Source organism: Ornithorhynchus anatinus, chromosome 7 (assembly GCF_004115215.2).
Source record: "Ornithorhynchus anatinus isolate Pmale09 chromosome 7, mOrnAna1.pri.v4, whole genome shotgun sequence".
NCBI classification, from domain to species: domain Eukaryota; kingdom Metazoa; phylum Chordata; class Mammalia; order Monotremata; family Ornithorhynchidae; genus Ornithorhynchus; species Ornithorhynchus anatinus.
In genome coordinates, this window is record NC_041734.1 from 15,882,183 (window position 1) to 15,902,535 (window position 20,353).

Sequence of the window (20,353 nt, forward strand, 5' to 3'; positions counted from 1 at the left end):
ATTTAAGAATGAAGCAGCTTTCTTTAAAAATTTCATCCTGTCCTGAACCACTTTTGTCTCCTCTTACACTAAATTAATCATCCTCAGATGTCCTGTCTGTTTTGGCATGTTCATCAAACTTGATTTTCACTGAGTACAGCAGGTTTTTTTCTTGCCCCTTGGTTGTAGGTTTTATTCAGCATCAGGCTGCTTTAGCCCATTTTTTTTTCCTCCTTTCATATTTCAAATGCACAATGGATTTTCCTTGTGTAAATTTGGCCACTTAATGTGACTTTACATTTTTTCTTCCTTATGTTGGTTTGTAAGTTTATATTACAACTCTAGCTGGAACACTTCCTTATTTTGTTCGGTCTCATCAGGGTTTAATTAAATGGAAAAATCTCAGCCTAAACTAGCCTCCAGGTAGTTTAATTCATTTCTTTTCTTGGTTTTTGTTGTAACACATGCTTTATTTCAAGGTCTCAGGCATCTTACAGTGACAAAATCTTCTTAATTCTTTGTAGAAAAAAGTTTAAATGTTTTGATCACAGTTTGAAATCTCAACTTCCTTATAATTCAGTTTTTATTTTAGACACTGGAGTAGAAGTTGCTTTCTGTGTGATTCTGTTGGTTACTACTCAGCTATTTTGTATTTCAGAGCAGATTCCATTTATGAAGAAATGAAGCAGAGATATGGAACTCAGGGTTGCTATTTACTTAAAATTAACTCTCGAACATCGAACCGGGGAACTGATGAACAGATACCAGATCCTTGGAGTCAGTACCTCCAGAAAAATAGTATTCAAAACCAGGTATATTTTGAAAAGTAATCTACTTGGATTTTTCTGTGAAACAATTTCTGTCCAAATTAGTGTAATTTTTGCTGAAAGACGACTTGTTTTGGTTTTGCCAATGTGTAACTTTTCTTACCTAATGGATAGGCCAACGTATTTGGCTCAACAAGGTGATCACAATTGTTATAATAATGACATTTATTAAGTGGCTTACTATGTGCCAAGCATTGTAGTAATTGCTGGGGTAGATACAAGATAAGTTTGGACACAGTCTCTGTGCCACAAACTGCTCACAATGTAAGTAGGAGGGAGTACTATTAAAATAAGTCGTACATGATATTTTATAACCTCGAATTAGTTGATCTTTCCCTGATCATACTCTGATTTTTCATCTTGAAAAGTACGCTTTTGCAAGATAGCAAGGCTCAGTTATCACACAGATTACGTTTCTTGGGAATCCTGCCAGCGTGTGCTGAATGCTTTCCTTTCTCAAATAAAACTATGTGGTGGAGAAGCATGGATTCTGAGCTGTAAATCTGGAGGTTCGCTTTTTGTTCACAAACATAAATGTGCCTCAAAATAGATACTAATGCAGGGATTTTGAAACACAGAATATCAGTGAAGTTCTAGAAGTAGACATCCTCATTTGCTGAGGCAAAAGAAGCAGCTGATGGGAAACAAGTTAGAAAAGCGGAATCAGTCTAGTTTGCCCAATTACTGAGCATCTGTCTATATTTTCTTGCTTTAGAGGCATGCAGTGAGGTTATGGCAAGTGAAGGATATCGATGCAAATAAGCAATTACTTAGTCATAAACAATGAATCGTGATAGTGTAGCTGCAGTAAGGGAATTTGCGATGGTGGATTTCCGATAATTGGTATTTCTCCCATTAATGCGAAATCAAATGGCCACAAGAATTGCAGTGATTTTAATATGCAGAAGATAATTTGGATCCTGAAAATCGAGTCTCCGTCTCAAATAAGGGCAAGGACTTTGATCCGCAGTATGATTCAGACTCAAGGCAAATCCGACAGGAAGGTCCACTTGGCCGAAGCCATCAGAAATAGAAGAGCCGTCCTTGGGCAGAGGCACCAGGAAACCCATAGAGAGTATTTGCATCGTTCAAATTGAATAAGTTTACATTGAGTGCCTGACTAGCTGAGGTCCAAGTCCACAGTGCAGCATTGCATTCTTGCGAAGTCCAGCAGGAGGGAAAAAAGCCCTGTTGTCATAACCGTGTCTGTTGCACTTAACGTGCATGCAAACGAATCATTTCTTCTGACTCTGTGGTGCGTTCTATCCAAACAAGCTTGTGTTGTCAGACACACTTTCCTGAATAGGACTCTAGCCAAAATGTGTGGGGTAAAGACGTGCATATTCTAATTCAAATGTTTTTGCCACTTGGTAGGCATAGGACTGGTCTACGAGGCAAACTTACTAACAAACCAAAGGATAGGCAACCTTAGGCCATCGGTCATACAGTAATTGTTCTTTCCACACGTACATACAATGTGTTGTGCTCACTCTCCATATCATTATCTTTGAATCCCCAAACCAAATATATACATGTGACAGTTTAAAAATTTTCTGTTCTTTAACATTCTGAGGAAGTTTTTCAACTTTTCTCTGGGTTTCACATTTGTGCATGGGTTAGTATGATGTGGAGAAGTGTTTAGAGAGCAGTGTCTTAATCTGTATTTTCTCTATTTTAATAGGAAACCTATGAAGACGGTCCATCCAATGTAACCTCTAACAAGAATGCTGAGAGCAGCTTAATTTCATTGGATGGATTGGACAGTGAAGTCAAAGGTCTCACATTTTTTTTCCTCTTCTGTGTTTTCCTTTCTCCAAGACACTAGCTATATTTTTTTCCCCTTCTAGATTGTAACTCTCTGTGGGCAGGGGAGGTATCTACCAACTCTGTTATATTGTACTCTCCCAAGCACTTAGTATAGTGCTGTGCATACAGTAAGCCCTCAGTAAATCCCATTGGGTTTTGTTTTGTTTTTTTTGAAGCATGCTTGTGGGCAGGTTGGCAAGTACTTTTCTCAGTAGCTAATGATGTCTCTTTAAAGGAAATGTAGAAAAATGAATTTCTTTACTTTGAGGATAATCTGCATAAAGACCTCGCCCTGCTGGAGACCTGGGTTCTAGACTCAGTTCTGCCTGGAGCTGCTTTGTGAGAATGAAGATGGCGTGAGCATGCTCTCCACAGCTGTGCACACACGTTCTTCTCCTGTCCCTCCCCCCACCCCTACCCCTCCACCCGACTGCACGATTGTCGCCCTCCGTGGCCCAGAGGAACGTGAGCCCCTGGGTCAAGAGCGCAAATTCATTGCTTGTGCAGGCTGTCAGTCTAAAAGTCTCAGGACTGTGACTTAACTGTCCTCCCCAGTACCCATTTTTGACTTTTGGATTTTTAAAAACTACTGTAATGGACACAATTTTAAAAGCAAAAAATGTTGCTGGTTGGTTGGGCTCTTGTCTGTCCCTCTCGCTCCCTTCCCTTTTGGGGGTAGAGAGGGCGAGCATGATTTGTGTTGAACAATTCCGTGCTTTTATTGGTTCATAATTTTCTATAGTAAGAGACCAATTAAGGCAAGTAAAACTGGTCATCATAGATAAGTTTTGATGTACTCATTAGTTTTAGGAACTGGAAACATAACAAGAGCAGGTTATAATTTTGATGAAAAGGCCTCTAGTTTGCTACAAAACAGGCATTAGACAATGAATATTCAGCTGCGTTTTATTGTTTCCAGTTATTCTTGGGCTTCCGGTAAGTAGATTTAGTTTCTCTTAGGTTTTTAGTTGTAGGATTATATTTACATCATTGCGACACTATTATTTTATGATTCTATCTTCATAGTTTTCATTTTGAAAGGGTATGAGGTAAAGTTATTTCTAATAATTTTGATTATAGAGATTTAAAGTATATTTGATCTCTATTTTAATTTCAAAAGATTTCGAAGTTTTAAATGGGATGCATTTTCTTTTGCTCTAAAGCAGCCTTGCCTCAAGGAAATAGCCACAAGATCAGGAACCTGGGTTTAAATCTCCTGTCCCTCACTTGCCTGCTCTGTCACCTTGGACAATGCACTTTACTTCTCTGAGCCTCGGTTATCTCATCTGTAAAATGGGGATAGGGGCTGTGATCTGATTATCTTGTATCTACCTCAGTGTAGATACAAGATAGATAGCTTGTAGCTATCCTGTATCTACCCCGGTGCTTGACATAAAGTAAGGGCTGAACAGACATGACAGTTGTTAATAAATCTTGTTTTTCAGTCAGCGGATTACCGAATAATTTTAAAGCTCACCCTCTACAATTGGACCATCACAATGATCCTGGCAGCAGCTTTGATGGCACTGATCACATGAAATCGTCTGGATCTTTGCATGAAACAAAGAAAGCAAGTACTGGAATACTTCACGGCGTATGTTTGACCCTGACTGACCATGATCGAATCAGACAGTTCATTCAAGAATTCACATTTCGGGGACTTTTGCCACATATAGAAAAAACAATTAGGCAGCTAAACGATCAGGTGAGACTTAAAAATTGATTTTCTTATACTACTTAGGCAATGAGAGATTGAGGAGGGGAAGAATGATCCAGTTATTTTGGGGCAAACTGCTTTTCCCCTTTCTAGGCTGAGTCTTATGGTTCTGTTGGTGATTATGTTGAAATCCACATCAAGATTAATACAGTTAGTAGAAGCACAAGTGTTTGCATAAAATATTCATTAAATCTATAAAGCAATGGAAACACCTTGCCCTAAATAAACTGTCTCCTCTGATTCATTTTTATAGTTTACATCTTATTTCTAAATATACAGACCTCCCCTCCATCCCTACCAGTTTTTCTTCCTCCTGAGTAGGCAGTAACACAGGCTTTTGGAGAGAGAACTGGGAGGGACCCAGGAAGGCAATTTGTGCCCCCAATTTGTGCACCCAGGTGCTTCCATACAGTTAATTGCCTCTTCCTTTCATATAATCATGGGTTTCAAAATGTGAAGGTAGGCATCTGTGAGATTAGGAAGCCACCACACGTTGGTTTAAGTGCTTACTGAGGCCTGTGAACCACATAGTGAGATGTATAGTAATCTTCCTTTGTAGAAGGTAATAGCTTTTTGAATTATTTTGATCTTACATAAATTATGTAAAATGTTCACCCCATAATATAGTGTGATTTGAATTGGAACACAGACTAATTCCCAGTGACATTTTCACTGGGACCCTTTCTTATGTGTGGAAGAAATAATAATAATTGTGGTATTTGTTAAAGGTTTACTATGTGCCAGGCATTGTACTAAGCACCGGGGTGGATACAAGAAAATCAGGTTGGACACAGTCCCTGGTCCACACTGGGTTCACAGTCTTAATCCTCATTTTACAGATGAGGTAAATGAAGCACAGAGAAGTGAAGTGACTTGCCCAGGGTCACCGAGCAGTCGAGTGGCAGAGCAGTCAAGTGGGATTAGAATTTAGGTTGTTCTGACTCCCATGCTCTATACACCAGGCCATTCTGCTTCTCATCATAATAATAATTGTGGTATTAAGTGCTAGGGTAGATATAAGATAATTGGGTTGGACATTGTCCCTGTCCCCTCCTGGAACTCAGTCCTAATCCCCAATTTACAGATGGGCAAACTGAGGCACAAATAAATCAAGATCACACAGCAGACAAGTGGTGGTCCTCTGACTCCCAGGCCCATGTTCTATCCATTAAGACCTTCTCCCTTCAAATCTCTCAGACCACAAGATCTTTTTACCTTCAGGACTCTCATGAACTCAATCCCGCCTCTTCCAGGAGGCTCTCCCCATTACATTTTCTCTTTCCAACTGTCACTTGTAGCACTTTGTTATAAATGGATTTGTTTTACTCCTGTTAGTATCGTATTCTATGTCTATCTCTTACATTTGATTATAAGACTTTTAAGGGGAGGTACTTTTATTACTATTATATACTCTTTCAGGTTTATAATAGAGGGACTTTCCCCTCAACAGAAACTCAATAAATACTGTTGGTTGACAGGTGTATCTCATGAGCATGATGGTGAACTCAGTATTGGGTTGAGGAACCCGAGAGAAGACCTGATATTAGTTTCAACAAATCTTGTCAAAGATTGGAATTTTTTTAAAAACTAAATAGTAGAAGCCTCAGAGAACATGTCCAGTTGGAAGCCCATCAGATTTTGTCACTCAAAAATGTGGCTTCTCTGTTTTGTAGGAATTGTGATTGAGACATAAGATTTTCTGATTGGTACTTTTAAGATTTATTGCTCTTTGACAGAACAGTTGCAGAATGCAGTTTCTAATAGTTGGCTATGAATTGAGTGTTAGTCCTACTATTGGAAAGTTTTTATTCACTTATGCCTCTGGCTATAAAAAAAATGGCTGCTAGTCAATATTTGCAGTTTTGTTGCTGGTAAAGAGCGTTTGAGGACTGCCACTGGTCTTGAATGGCCGGAAGGAACAATATCTGGAGTCACTGAGGAGTTCTTCCTGTCTGCCTGGTTTTATATATTGAGAATAAACTGGTCAGGTGATAGAATCTCCACCTGGGGGAGGTTTCAGAGTAAAATGTGTAAGGGGGTGATGGGACAGGAGGCCACAGCCCGGTGAGTGTGGCTACTTCCTCCAAGAAGAGTCACCCTGGGCAATGGGAGGAGACTTTCCCCACTTTAGTGGGCTTCCCTCCCGCCTCTGTTTTCACCAGAATTATTGCTGTGGATCTGTTTTTGGTGTATGTTTGAGCACGTAATTCATTTCCAACTCAATGTGCCTGTATCCATCCCAGTGCCTTAGTACAGTGCCTGGCATATACTAAGCACTTAACAAATACCGCAATTATTATTATTCTTAATTTCCGCATTCAAGGAAGATCGGTTAGCATTAATTTTTTTTTGGGTGGGTATGTAAGTATCAAAAGTGGCGGGAGCTGGGGCATTTTGTTCAGTTAAATAGAGCGGAATTAAAAAATAGGTTGGGTCCTATAAATGCATTCTGATAACGTAATTTCTATTTGCATTTGATGATATTTAACTTTTTTGGTGCAATGGGTAGCCTTACGTTTCAGATATTTTTAGATTTAATTTTGTCAGAGAAAATGCTCATTCAAAGTCTAACGTAAATGATTTGCATGAAAACAAATAAATGGATCGAAGTTGTGGACCAGTACTTTGAACAAAATGATCTTTGTTCCAACAGCGCTTTTAGCTGGGGAAGGGACAGGAGCTCCCTGTTAAAGCTATTAAGGATACTTTCTTTTGAAAAGGTACATCTTTAATTTATTAAAGCACACGTTTTCTTTCCCAGTTGATATCAAGAAAAGGTTTGAGCCGATCATTATTTTCTGCAACGAAAAAATGGTTTAGTGGAAGTAAAATTCCAGAGAAGAGCATTAATGAGATGAAAAGCACATCTGGCCTGTTGTGAGTGAAACCTTTTGGCTTTTAATTTTCTTTCCCATTGTCAGGCCATAACTAATGTCCTGCAAAAAATTTTTTGATGCGTTTTTATTTTAAAATATTTGTAAGGTTTTTTCTTTTATATAATATATAGTTTAGGAAGCCTTAAAGGATACTTTAAACACCTGGAGGTATGAAGTTTTCTTCTTATATTCTTGCTGTTATAAAAGTGAATTTTTAAAGTGGCTTAAACAATATAAAAACTTGGGAAAGGCAGTAGAGCTGCAGTTGTAATACATTTGTTATGTGTTAAATAACATTGAAATCCAAGTTCCTTTGGGTTTTCCATGTCCTTTCTGTGAGGGCATTGTCCATTAGAGGCCTTGAGAGGAAAGCGTAAGACACTGAAACAGCGCTCTCCTTCAGACACTCCCAATTTGGCCAGTTCTATGTCAAGTGACTTACAAAGCCAGAGTTGAATTCGTGCCAAGGGTGGAGTTGTATTGCACTTTCCCAAGTGTTTTGCACACAGTAAGCACTCAATAAATACCACTGGCGATGATGATGATGTTGAAACCCTGTTTTCAGTGTTATTGGAGAAGCAACTCCTTCCCAAGTGGCAAGGGCCACTGATTTTCCTGATGATTCCCCAGATGCAGTTGGGTAGTTTTATGAAGCATTGATAAGGCATTAGTTGATTAGTCTTCATCATCCACTCTTTTATGTTTATTCTTTTCCGGCATGTTCTGTATTTTCAGGTACCCACCGGAAGCTCCAGAACTTCAAATCAGGAAAATGGCTGACTTGTGTTTCTTAGTGCAACATTATGACTTGGCGTACAGTTGCTATCATACCGCAAAAAAAGATTTCCAAAATGATCAAGCAATGCTTTATGCTGCCGGCGCCTTGGTTGGTATATGAGTAAATCATATTCTCACTGCATCATCAAAGTTGAGAAATTATGGATATGAAATACCATAAAGGGAAGGGATGCTCCAGAAGCAGATCTCTGCTTTGTATTATGAATTTTGCTTCAACTTGTATTGGATGGGATGTTTTATTGATTTCTGAAATTGTTTCATAGATCTAAGTCAGGGTGTTGTCAGTGGAGAGTTTTTCTGTTTGTGTCTGTGTATAGTATTTATCTGAGGGTTTGTGCAAAGCGTTGCCTGGGAGAGAACAGTAAAGATAGGCACGATCCCAGCCTTCAAAAACCTTGCAGTCTTACAAAGACTGTATCAATCCATTCCTTCTCGTTGTTAAGTCAAAATTGTTCCTTATTGAGGGCAAAGGTATAATTTTGGAGTAGTTTCTCAAATGGTATGATGATTCTAATACCAAGGTTAGTTTTGTTCTGGGAGGTGCCTGGTGAATAAGGTAGTACTGTTAGTTTCTAGTCATTTTTAAAGATTTCATAAATGGAGAATTAAGCTTGAGGGTGCTCTTGTGAAACAGCTCTTGTACCTAAAGCGTCTGTTAGTAAACGGCAATATCAGTGAGACAGTATTAAAAATGTACCCAAATATTTACATCTTCCCAATGCTCTAGTCTGTAAGCTCCTTGTGAGCAGGAAATGTCTATCAACTCTTTTATGTTGTATTCTCACAGTCGCTTAGAACAGTCCTCTGCACAAAGTAAGCACTCAAATGCCGTCGATCGATTGCAGTGAGTCTTGGGAAGCTGGTCTCGTGATCACAAGGTCACAAGTCTGCTTGGGACACTGTTCTTATTCTAGGAGATCTCCATTGAATTGCATCTTCCTGAATATTCTTGTCACTTTTTGTTACAGCGAAGCCTCTTAAAGTATAAGTATCTCCTACTTTGCTTTCTGTAATTTTGATTGGAAAGAAATCAGTCTGCCCAATATCACTATGACCTGAAATAAAAGTTGTTGCTAAAATCAAAATTGATTGTGAATCTAGTAAAGTGGGATGTCTGGAAGCTGTTGAAGTGAAACCAATCAATCAGTTAGAGAAGCAGCATGGCCTAGTGGATAGAGCACGGATAGGCCCGGGAGTCAGGACCTGGGTTCTAATCCCAGCTCCAGCACTCATCTGCTATGTGACCTTGGGCAAGTCACTTCACTTCTGTGTGCCTCTGTAAAATGGGGATTAAGACTGTGAGCCCCATGTGGGACGTGGACTGTGTCCAATCTGATTAGCTTGCATCCATTTCAGCACTTAGTACAGTGTCTGGTGCCTAGAGAGCATTCAGCGAATGCCATTAAAGAATTACGTTTATTGAGAGTCTGCTGGGTGCAGGTCACTGTACTAAGTGAACAAGCATTTTAGTACAATGATCTGCATACAGTAAGCTCTCCATAAATGCCATTCATTAGCTAATTAAGTGCTTGGGAGAGTACAATTCAGTAAAGGATACAAGCCCTGCTCTCAAGAAACCTACAATCTAAATAAAGTTAGCAGCTAATACCTTGATCATTTATTACACTGGAAACATATCCAGTCAGTGTCACCTAAACCAAGGCTAGTGCAAATAAATGAGAGGGGAGGGAAAATTTGTTGTAACAAAAATTGGAAATACCCCTGTCCAAGGGGGACAAGCTTAATTTTGTTGGTTTAAACTTTGAGTATCTGAAATAGCTTTTCAGTTGGTAGTATTTTAGCACTTACTGTGTGCAGAGCACTGAACTAGAGGTTTAGGAGAGTACAGTAGAATTTTAGATCTCTCTGCCCTTTAGGTCCTTAAAATCTGGGGTGAAAAACTTTAACATGAATTACAAATAAGAGGAAGAAGGACAAGGGGACATGTACATGAATTAGTGTGTAAATAACAGGGTAGCAAAGTATGTACGGAAATAGTTCAGGAGGTTGTGAGTGCTTGGGTAGTAAAGACATGCTGAACTGTAGGTAAGCAGAGGAGATAAGTTAATTAGGGAAGGCCTTCTGGCAGGGCTGTGATTTCAGAAGGGCCTTGAAAATGGGGGAGAACTGTGAACTGTTGAATTTGAAGGGGAAGGGAATTACAGGCAGAGGAGACGGGGTGAGCAAGGTGATGTTGGAGAGATGAGAACAAGGTCCAGTGAGTAGATTGACTCAAGAGGAATGAAGAGTGAGAGCTGGGGTATAGTGACTGAGACCTCTAAAGCTGACTGGAGTTTCTGCTTGAAGGGAATGGGCAACCACTTCAAGGACATTTTATAAAATGTATTATGTTGATAATGATGATAATAGCTGTGGTATTTAAGCTCTTAATGTGCCACACACAGTACTAAGCACTGGGAAAGAGACAAGATGATCAGCTCAGACAGAGTCACATGAGGCTCTCAGCCTTCAGGCAGAGCAGAACAGTTACTAAACCCCAAGCGCTTAGTACAGTGCTCTGCAGTACGTAAGCACTCAATAAATACGATTGATTCAAAAGCACATCTCTGAGAGAGCTCCCCGATTAATTTCTTTTCTCACCAGGTAGGTGCCATATTAGTGTTTCTTCACTACAAAGCTATAATTGTGGTATTTGATAAGTGCTTATTGTGTGCCAGACACTGTACTAAGCACTGGGGTGGAACCCCTGCTCCATTATAGCTTCCTAGCTTCCAAAACTACTTATTTACATATCTTTTTGCTCTTTCCTTCTGTCAGTGAATTGTTTCAAGAACTGTTTTCCACACACAAATATAAATAAGATTGTTGAGGGCAGGGGTTATGTCTGCTAATATCTTGAACTCATTAAAGCATGTGGAGTGCTCTATAATCAGTCAGTAGTATTTACTGAGCACTTACTGTGTGCAGACAATCGTACTAAGTGCTTGGAATTCAACATAGTTGGTAGACATGATCCCCACCTACCAGGAGCTTACAGTCTAGAGAGGAGCTTACAGTGTAACTCCTCTATACACTGTAGGCACTCAATAAATACTACTGATGGATGTGAAAAAGCTATAAAAAAGATTTTCCCATAAGCAACGTGCAATACATTTTATCTGGTATGTTCCCAATATGATTGCCAAATATAAGAGTCAACACTGAGCTGGAAAAGTTTGGAGCCAAAGTACATTGAGGTTACTATTTTAGCGGGAAAGGAATGAGTGGCATTTTAGTTAAAATGAATGAGTGGCACTTTAATGATCACAGGAGACCCCCAAGGAGGTAAATAATTAAAAAAAACCCTTAAATTATCCTGTAACTCTTGAGTTAGTAGCATGGTGGCATTTTATTAATAAGTTGCTGGGGACCCTGGTTTTATGCGTCATAATGTAAGACCATTGTAGGTCTTTGCATTAGGTGTTACACCAAATACTGAATCTGAATTGTTCTTTCTGAAATTGTATTTAAATGGTTTCTGACTTCAATTTTAGATTTTGAAATTTTCCAAGGTAGTAGAGATCCCATAGCAGTAAGTCTAGTCAAACAGGGGTTACTATTCTCTGGCAAGGGTTGATGATCAGAGTGGGGTACGTAAAGCCACGTTATTGGGACTCTGTGGCACTGACCTCACCTTTGCCCAAAAGTCTGGGGCAGTCCCTTGTTTGGTGTTGCTTCCATAGGGCCCTTACCACCCTCTCTTTAGCTGCCATCGCCCCTTGGGTAATAGTAATAATTGTGGTATTAGATAAGTGCTTATTGTGTGTCAGACACTGTACTAAGCACTGGGGTGGAACCCCCACTCCATTACAGACTGTGAGCCTGTTTGTTGTTGAGCAGGGATTGTCTCTATCTTTGCCGAACTGTACATTCCAAGTGCTTAGTACAGTGCTCTGCACACAGTAAGCGCTCAATAAATATGATTGAATGAATGAACGAATGCAAGCAAATCGGGTTGGATACGGTCTTAATCCCCATTTTACAGATAAGGGAACTGAGGCACAGTGAAGTGGCTCACCCGAGGTCACACAGCTGACAGGTGCCGGAGACAGGATTAGAACCCAGGTCCTTGTGACTCCCACGCCCTAGCTTTTCCCGCTAGGCTATGCTGCATCTCAACCCTTGGGTGGCAGGGGTAAAGTGGAGGGGCGCTGAGGGGCGAGCTGGCTGGCTACCATCCTAGCATGCTCTCACTCTCCTTTCTCCTCACCTTCACGGCCCCTGTGAGGGGAAAAAAGTGACATATACCTTGGCAAGAACACCAAGTTGTCAGCCTTTTTATTAGTAGCTCTAGGAGAGTAAGCTGCAAATGTAGTCCTCTTTTTTCAGGGAACGTAAAATATTATCTTTTCCTTTAGGAAATGGCAGCAGTCTCAGCTTTTCTCCAGCCGGGAGCCCCTCGGCCGTACCCTGCTCATTACATGGAAACCGCAATTCAGACGTACAGAGATACCTGCAAGTAAGTGGTTTTGTAAATCCTGAAAGGGAGAGAGCATTTGCTCATGTGGTGAGAGGGGAGCTTTAAACAAATCCTTTCCTTGATGTCTCCTGTCTTACATCTGTCAAGGATGAGAAGAGGAAGGGCTTTGGAGAGGTGATAGTAATTGTGGTATTTGTTAATCGCATACTGTGTGTCAGACATTTTACTAGCTGGGGTAGATGCAAGGTCGCCAGGTTCCACGAGAGGCTCACAGTCTAAGTAGGAGGGAGCACAGGTATTGAATCCCCATTTTGCAGATGAGGGAACTGAAGCACAAAGAAGTTAAGTGACTTGCCCAAGGTCAAACAGCAGGTAAAAGGAAGAGCTGATTAGAGCCCAGGTTTTCTGACTCCTAGGCCTTTAGGCCTCGCTGCTTCCTGACGTGGGCAAATCAGTTGACTCCAAGACTAGCAGTTGGAGAAATCTTTCCCTACCTGACAAAATAATAACCTTTTCTGCAAAAACAGCCCCAAATGCTATTTCTGGTCCCCAGAGCACTCTTGGTGAAAATGCTGCTCCAGCAATACATTTGGCTCTCCTCATTCCCTTTCGCCATTTCTCCTTGTGGAAGTCTGTCGGGATTAGGAACTGGGGAAGATCCCAGGAATGAAATATCTGAGTCAGCAAGTACCTGCAGAGGAGCAAGAATCTGCTGTTTCCTCCCATCCTGGTCTCACCCCTTCCCTATTATCCCCATTCATCACTAGTCATTTTGTCCTCCACTTCTACTTCCTTTCCTCTTCAATCTTAACTTTAGCTACCTCCTCTTTACCTATGTTTCTCTCTATTTTCCCTTTCTCCATTTATTTTCAAATCTCAGTCAGTGCAAGTGGAAGATGAGGAAAATAGACACATTGTTTTCTGCCTCCCATTTCAAGCCCCTTTCTTGGAGGAAAAGCTGATACTGCATCCTTTCCATGCTTTTCTTGCACTCCCTATCCTTTCTTCCCTTGAATTTTCAGCCTTTTGATCCGCATCTTGAAAGAAATTACTTCTGGGCACCCATTTTCCAGGCAACCCGCAGAAGGTGAACACGATGCACATGAACGTGCGTCATGTCGCTCTGCTTGCTTGTTACTGTGGTTTCCAGGACACTGTTTTCCCAACTCAGCCAGGTTGTGAAAAGCAACTTGTTAAGTTGAAAGCCTTTGTTCTTCCTTTGGATCTTGCGGGATTTGACCTCTTGGGCGAGAGGGAGTGGGGTGTTGGGGGAAGGGGTTCAGAAGACAGCAGTGGACCCCTCCCATGGGTCATGTACGGTACCCAGGTTTGCACTTGTAAAGCTTTTCTGCCTAATAATAAATAGCAATGATAATTACAGTACTTATTAAGCACTCAATATATACCAACCACTGTACTGAGAGCTGAGGTTGATTCAAGATAGGTTGGATCCAGACCCTGTTCACATAGAAGGAAATAGGATTTAATCCCCATTTAACAGATGAGGAAACTGAGGCACAGAGCAGTGAAGTATCTTGCCCAAAGTCACACAGCAGACGAGTGGTGGAGTCCTCTGACTCCCAGGACTGTGATCTTTCCACTAGGCAACGCTGCTTCCCTCTATCAGTCTTTCTCTTTCTGATGAACTTTGAGGTTGAAAGCCCAACAGCTTTTAAGGAAGGTAGAGTGGGTGGGGGTGGTCGTGGGGTTACTAAGAATGGATTTCCAGGGGTTTAAAAAATGGCACTTAGAGTCCACTCTTAGAGGCCCTTCAGGGATGTTTTTTCAGACAAGTCTGGAAGTTCCTGGGCTGATGCTGGGGTCTTCTCTGCAAATCAGCACCCTCCTCTTTCCTCTTTCTCTTCAAAGCTTTCTGGCTCACCGCCTTCATTATGGAATAGAGGAGGAGGAGAGGAAATCCGTTTTTCTTCATTCGGTAGCAGGGAATAACGTCGATACAGGCAAATGTTTACATCAAGAGAAGCTTTGGCAGTAACTTGTCATTAGGATTGCAAAGTCTATTATTATAATAATAGGCAGGAAAAGGGAAATTTATGCTGATACTTCCGCACTAGCGGATTACTTATGCTTATTATGGGCGTCAGTAGACACTCCAAATGAAAGATGACAACCTAATTTTTTTATAATACAAAATATGAATTTAAAATCCGTGAATCATGTTAAACTGCATGTTTTCCAAAATAGTTTTGTAATAATCACGATTATGTGCTTTTTCTTAGGAATATGGTGTTGGCTGAAAGATGCGTACTGCTTAGTGCTGAAATTTTAAAAAGCCAAAGCAAATATTCAGAAGCCGCGGCTCTCCTGATTCGGTTGACGAGTGAGGTAGAGACTTCTTTTTGACTGATACTGCTATCTGTTAGTGTCTTGTTTTTCACCTGTAAACACTTCACTTTATAAAAAGATGATATAAAATGGAAATAGTTTTCTCACCAGCTACTGTTTAATGAGCATGCTTAGTTATGGCATCATACTGAGCTGCATAGGAGCCAACTCTGGTGGGTGGCGGGAGAATCGCCCTCATGAAATGCTGATCTGAACTCTCAGCCTTGCTTGTCCTAAGTCTCTGACAAAACCGAGTTTCCAATCAGGATTTCAAAATGATGGCATTTTAGGCCGTTATCTCTTTGAAGTCTATTCCCTCCACTTCCCATTTCCCCCGAAAAGAGTCCTAACCTCCGTTCACTCCCAACACTCAAAATGAGAAGTTGACACTGATGTTTAGTCGCCTGTGTAACCTTTTAGAAGCATATAGTCTAGGTGCACAAGTGAACCCAGAGATAACGAAGAGCTAGGGGACTTTGAACCCCGTGCGGAACGGGGACTGTGTCCGACCTAATTAACTTCACCTACCCTAGCGCTGACAACAGGGTCTGACACATAATAAATGCTTAACAAATACCATAAAGAAAGGACTCTGATTAACCGCTGTAGTGAAAAGGGATGCAAAATTGTATCATTTCATTAAGATATCTATAGTTCTCTTTTGCTCTATCTAGGCCTATTTTCCATGCACAGCTTACCTAAGCCTTTCACTTTTCCTCATCTCTTCTGTCTGCGTTTTAAGCATTACTTTAAAACTGTAAACAATGCCAACGTGGTCCTAGCCATGATCTCTCCAGCCCAGCATTTCTCCAAGTGTGCTTGGAGGAATTGCACGAAGGTTGCCCATCCACCTCCGCATCAAGAAATTCCTTGGTCCGCTTTTGGGCCGTCAGTCACCTTGCACCCTTCTACCTCAAGTCACTACTCTCCTACTACAACCCAGCCTGTACACTTTGCTCGTGTAATACCGACTTACTCACTGTACCTAGATATCATCTATCTCGCCACCTACCTCTCGCCCACATCCTACTTCTGGCCTGAAACGCCCTACCTTTTCAATATCCGACAACCCCTTCCCATCACTGCCCCAGAAAAAAACAAAACAACTTACTGAAGGCACATCTCCTTCAAGAGGCCTTTCCTGACGAAGCCCTTATTTCCTCTAATCGCACACCCTTCTGCGTCGACCTGACTTGCTCCCTTTATTCACCACCCCCCCACCCCGAGCCCCACAGCACTTATGAACCTATCTGTAATTTATTTATACTAATGTCTCACCCCCTGTAGACTGGAAGCTTGTTATGGGCAGGGAATGTGTCTATTTTATTGTGTTGTACTCTCCTAAGCACTTAGTACAGTGCCCTGCACACAGTAAGTACTCAGTAATTATGATTGATTGATTACCCTACAACAGAGTTAGTAGACATATTTCTTGCCCACGAGGAGCCTATAGTTCAGAGAGATACTTAATCAGCAAACATCAGCACTAATAGAGTAACAGGATATATAAGGTCCATAGGTCAGGTGCTGAGCATGAAGATATTTGGTTTAGTTTTGTGCAATATTTAGAAACGGGTGAGTTGAAAGCCAAGACCATTTTGAGATGGGAGGTTTCCTTTCTTGCTGTTTGACATCTGGAAAGACAAAGTATCCCTGTCGGAGCAGTCTACTGAACTTTGAGTCATCATTTATTTTGATCCTTGATGATTCAGTAAGTTTGCCTTCTGAAGTGTTAGAATTCTCTATCTTATTTTGAAAATTTTCATCTTTGGGCTAAAATGTTTTGAATGCTATATTCCTTATCCCAGTGACTTTTAATTTCTTTTGTGTGTCCAAGAGAAGTTTTGCTGGTTTTACCTGTCCATTTCACCTACAAAGAAAAGGGGAGAAACAAAACCTGTTGTTTATTTTTCATGGTATTTGTTAAGCAATTACTATGTACCTGTACTAAGCGTGTACTAAGCTCTGGAGTAGAATCAAGCTAATCAGGTGGGACAAAGTCCATGTCCCACATGGGACTCACAGAATTAATCCCCATTTTGCAGGTGAGGTAACTGAGGCACAGAGAAGTTAAATGACTTGTCCAAGGTCACATAGCAGACAAGTGGTAGAGCCACTTGTTATAGCCCCTCTTCTGTAACTACACTTGTGTCCCACCTTGGAGTTATTTGCTGTATGCAGAAGGTGATAAAGCATTTTCTTAAAGCATGGATCACCTTGTGCTAATGGGAGCAAAATAAGGAGTTATCCTCTAGAGAAGTTGTCTATAAAATGTGTAGAAATGAGCTCTGCTATCTTTCAACTGAGCCTCATATGAGCCGAGATGAGATTTTAATAAGGACCATGAAAGTTGTCCAAAATAGTTTCCTTGAATGTTTGAAATTGTAATGAGGCTAACACTTTTCTTTCTCTTTAAACACACAATAGGATTCTGATCTTCGAAGTGCACTTCTTTTGGAGCAGGCAGCCCATTGTTTTATAAATATGAAAAGCCCCATGGTTAGAAAGTTTGCCTTTCACATGATTCTGGCTGGCCACCGGTTTAGTAAGGCAGGGCAGGTAAGTGTGTTTGCTTTTCTGTAAAAATAATCTCAGTGAACATTTCTTAGGAGTTTGTTTGGAAGTGAGTCATATACTTTTTTTTTTCCTGCTGTGCTGTAAAAATATTCAAAAATTCAAAGTCAGTTTGTTTCCGCAGTGTAACATTTAATCTGCAAAAGCCTCCACAGGAAATCACATTCCTAAATTTTAGAGATTATCATTTGGAGTGGTTAATGTCAAAAATGTAAAGTTGAACAGTTAGTTTTCCTTTTGTTTGAGCAGAATCAGCCTTTGCAAGAGTGACCCAGAGCCTTGAGATTAGGATTTGGTGAATTGCAAAACAAATAAATGCTATTAAAGCCACACACACAGAAATATACAGCCTTTCCTCCCAAAACAAATCCCAATGTGAATTGGAACGTATGAAAGCAAGCATTATCAGATATCACCAGCTAGCTCATGTTATTTATGCTCAGCAAGCTCCCAGTTTTCTTATAATGCATGTATTGATTATGTGTTTTGGGTAGGACACTATTAGAGAATTGTTCTTCCAACAACATGTCAGGATTAACTGTGCTGTGTTGATGGAAGAAACTAATGTGTGTAGCACTGGTTTTCCTTTATGTGGGTTTGTTTGGAAAGCAGCCCCTCTTTTGTTGAACTGTATGCCTGTAAATATAAGGGCAGTGTGAATGTTACAGAATATTTGTTTTTACAAATTGGTAGGTTTTTAAATCTGTGGCAATAATCCTATTAATGTAATGGGTAATTACATACTTCCACCTTGTCCATGTTTCCACAGTACCAGAAGTACTGTTTTGCTGGGTAACTCAGTTCAAGCTTTTTCATTTCCCCAAACCCTTAGGTCATAAAATACTGTATCCAAATACAATTTTTACCTCATTCTTCCCAGTACATAGAATAACTGGTCTGTAGTGATTCATCTAACTGGTCAGGTGACTATCAGGTGACCAAAAGAGATTATCAGGATACGGACGCACCCTCCATTCCAAAGATATAAATGCCACAGGTGAGAGGCGAGGGTCAGAGTACATAAGCAACATCCAGGGAGACAGGGAGCTAGGGCCCTCCCATCCTGATGGTGGTGAACATTTGGAAATTGTTCTTGCAGAAAAAACATGCCTTACGGTGTTATTGCCAAGCCATGCAAGTGTACAAAGGGAAAGGCTGGTCTCTGGCAGAGGATCACATTAACTTCACAATTGGTCGTCAGTCGTTTACACTCCGGCAACTGGACAATGCTGTGTCGGCCTTTAGGCACATTTTGATCAACGAGAGCAAACAACCTGCTGCTCAGCAAGGGGCCTTCCTGAGAGAGTATCTTTATGTTTACAAGGTGAGTTCTCCTTCTGCCCGCTAAATTTCAAAAGGGCACTGGTTGCTCCTCCTTTGAGGGGAAAGCCCATTTTACCAACCTTGATATGTGTTCAAACATCATCTTCCAGTGAGCACAGAGTCAGCGGTAGGGGTTAAGCCCCAGCAAGGTCTAGTGGAAAGATCACCGGGCCAGGGAATCAGAGGACATGGGTTCTAATCCCATCTAATCCCATGGGTTCTAATCGGTGTGTCTGGTGTGTGACTTTGTGCAAGTTGCTTCACTTCTCTGTGCCTCAGTTACCTCATCTGTAAACTGGGGATCAAGACAGTGAGCCTCATGTGGGACGGACTGTGTCCAACCTAATTACCTTATATATATCCCAGCACTTAGAACAGTGCTTGGCATATGGTAAGCACTTAAATACCAAAATAATAATAATAATAATAACTACTCATTATTATTATTATGAGGAAGAGTCTCTCTCCATCATTCTGCTCCACCTTCTGTCCGATTCCTTAAGGTTTGATGGACTAGGCTGAGCTGCAACAAAGCTGCTGATCCGCAGTTATCTAGCTGGAATGGGTATAGCAGCACAGGCTCACTGAAGAGCTGAGGGCTAATCCTGGGTGTCATGTTAATTTCTCTCTCTCTTTCTAGGCGATAAGCTCCCTATGGGCAGGGAGTACGTCTGCTAACTCTTTTTTTATTGTATTTGTTAAATGGTTAATGTGCCAGACACTGTACTAAATGCTGGGGTAGATACAAGCTAGTCAGGTTGGACGTAGTCCCTGTCCCACATGGGGCTCACAGTCTTAATTCCCATTTTACAGGTGAGGGAACTTTTAGGCATAGAGAAGTGAAGTGATTTGCCCATGGTCACATAGCTGGGGAGGTGGAATTAGAATTCAGGTCCTTCTGGTTCCCAGACCCATGATCTATCCATTAAGCCATGCTGCTTCTCCCGAGTGCTTAGGATGAGCACTCTGCACCCAGTAAGTGCTCCATAAAAACCATTGATTGATGGGGCAGGTGTTTAAATATGTGGGGATGGGCACTCCCTCTTCCTCACCCCCGCCCCAGTCTACAGCCCGCCATACTGTCTCCTTATCCTGCTGCCGAGGTGCCCCTGCTTCCCTTTGCTGTCTCCCTCTCTCCAGGATGGGGACTCTTCAGCTTGGGATGTGAAGGATTCTGTCACCACATCTCTGTCCCTCCTCTCTTCCTTCTGGAAAGGGCTGGGGAGAGTTTGCAGAAGGAAGGGGGAGAAAGCACATTCAGTCCGTGAGAGAGAAATGTAGGGATAATGCCCAATGAAGTACATTGATACTATTTGCCGTGAAAGCTATTGAAGTGTTAATGAGAGAGTAATGTGTTGTTTTTAATTTTCATATTTTTGCCCCTCTTTTCATGCCCCAGAATGTAAGTCAACTGACCCCGGGTGGTCCTTTACCACAGCTTCCCTTGCCATATATTAACAGTTCAGCAACGCGGGTTTTCTTTGGTCACGACAGACGGCCAGCAGAAGGTGGGTGAATTTTTTTTTTTGTGCCTTTCCTAAATTTAAATCACCTTTGCTGGATTAAGCCTAGTTTTATTAGAATCTTAGGTTTTTCATTCATTTATTCAGTTGTTATTTATTGAGCGCTTACTGTGTGCAGAACACTACTAAGCACTTGGGAAAGTACAATACTGCAGTAAACAGTG

The 20,353-nt window shown here is 41.1% G+C and overlaps 1 protein-coding gene across 3 annotated transcripts in view; it reads left to right on the forward strand.

Annotated features, from left to right (window-relative positions):
* TRAPPC8 (trafficking protein particle complex subunit 8) overlaps positions 1-20,353 on the forward strand; it is a 69,559-nt gene that overhangs the window by 24,087 nt on the left and 25,119 nt on the right. For all 3 annotated transcript variants that reach the window (XM_029068767.2, XM_029068764.2, XM_029068766.2), the window contains 10 exons: positions 638-791; positions 2,488-2,581; positions 4,058-4,317; positions 7,091-7,206; positions 7,941-8,091; positions 12,362-12,462; positions 14,664-14,769; positions 17,197-17,328; positions 18,443-18,667; positions 20,066-20,174. In XM_029068767.2, the coding sequence (XP_028924600.1) occupies positions 638-791; positions 2,488-2,581; positions 4,058-4,317; positions 7,091-7,206; positions 7,941-8,091; positions 12,362-12,462; positions 14,664-14,769; positions 17,197-17,328; positions 18,443-18,667; positions 20,066-20,174 (1,448 nt within the window). The remainder of the gene's footprint in view (positions 1-637; positions 792-2,487; positions 2,582-4,057; positions 4,318-7,090; positions 7,207-7,940; positions 8,092-12,361; positions 12,463-14,663; positions 14,770-17,196; positions 17,329-18,442; positions 18,668-20,065; positions 20,175-20,353) is intronic.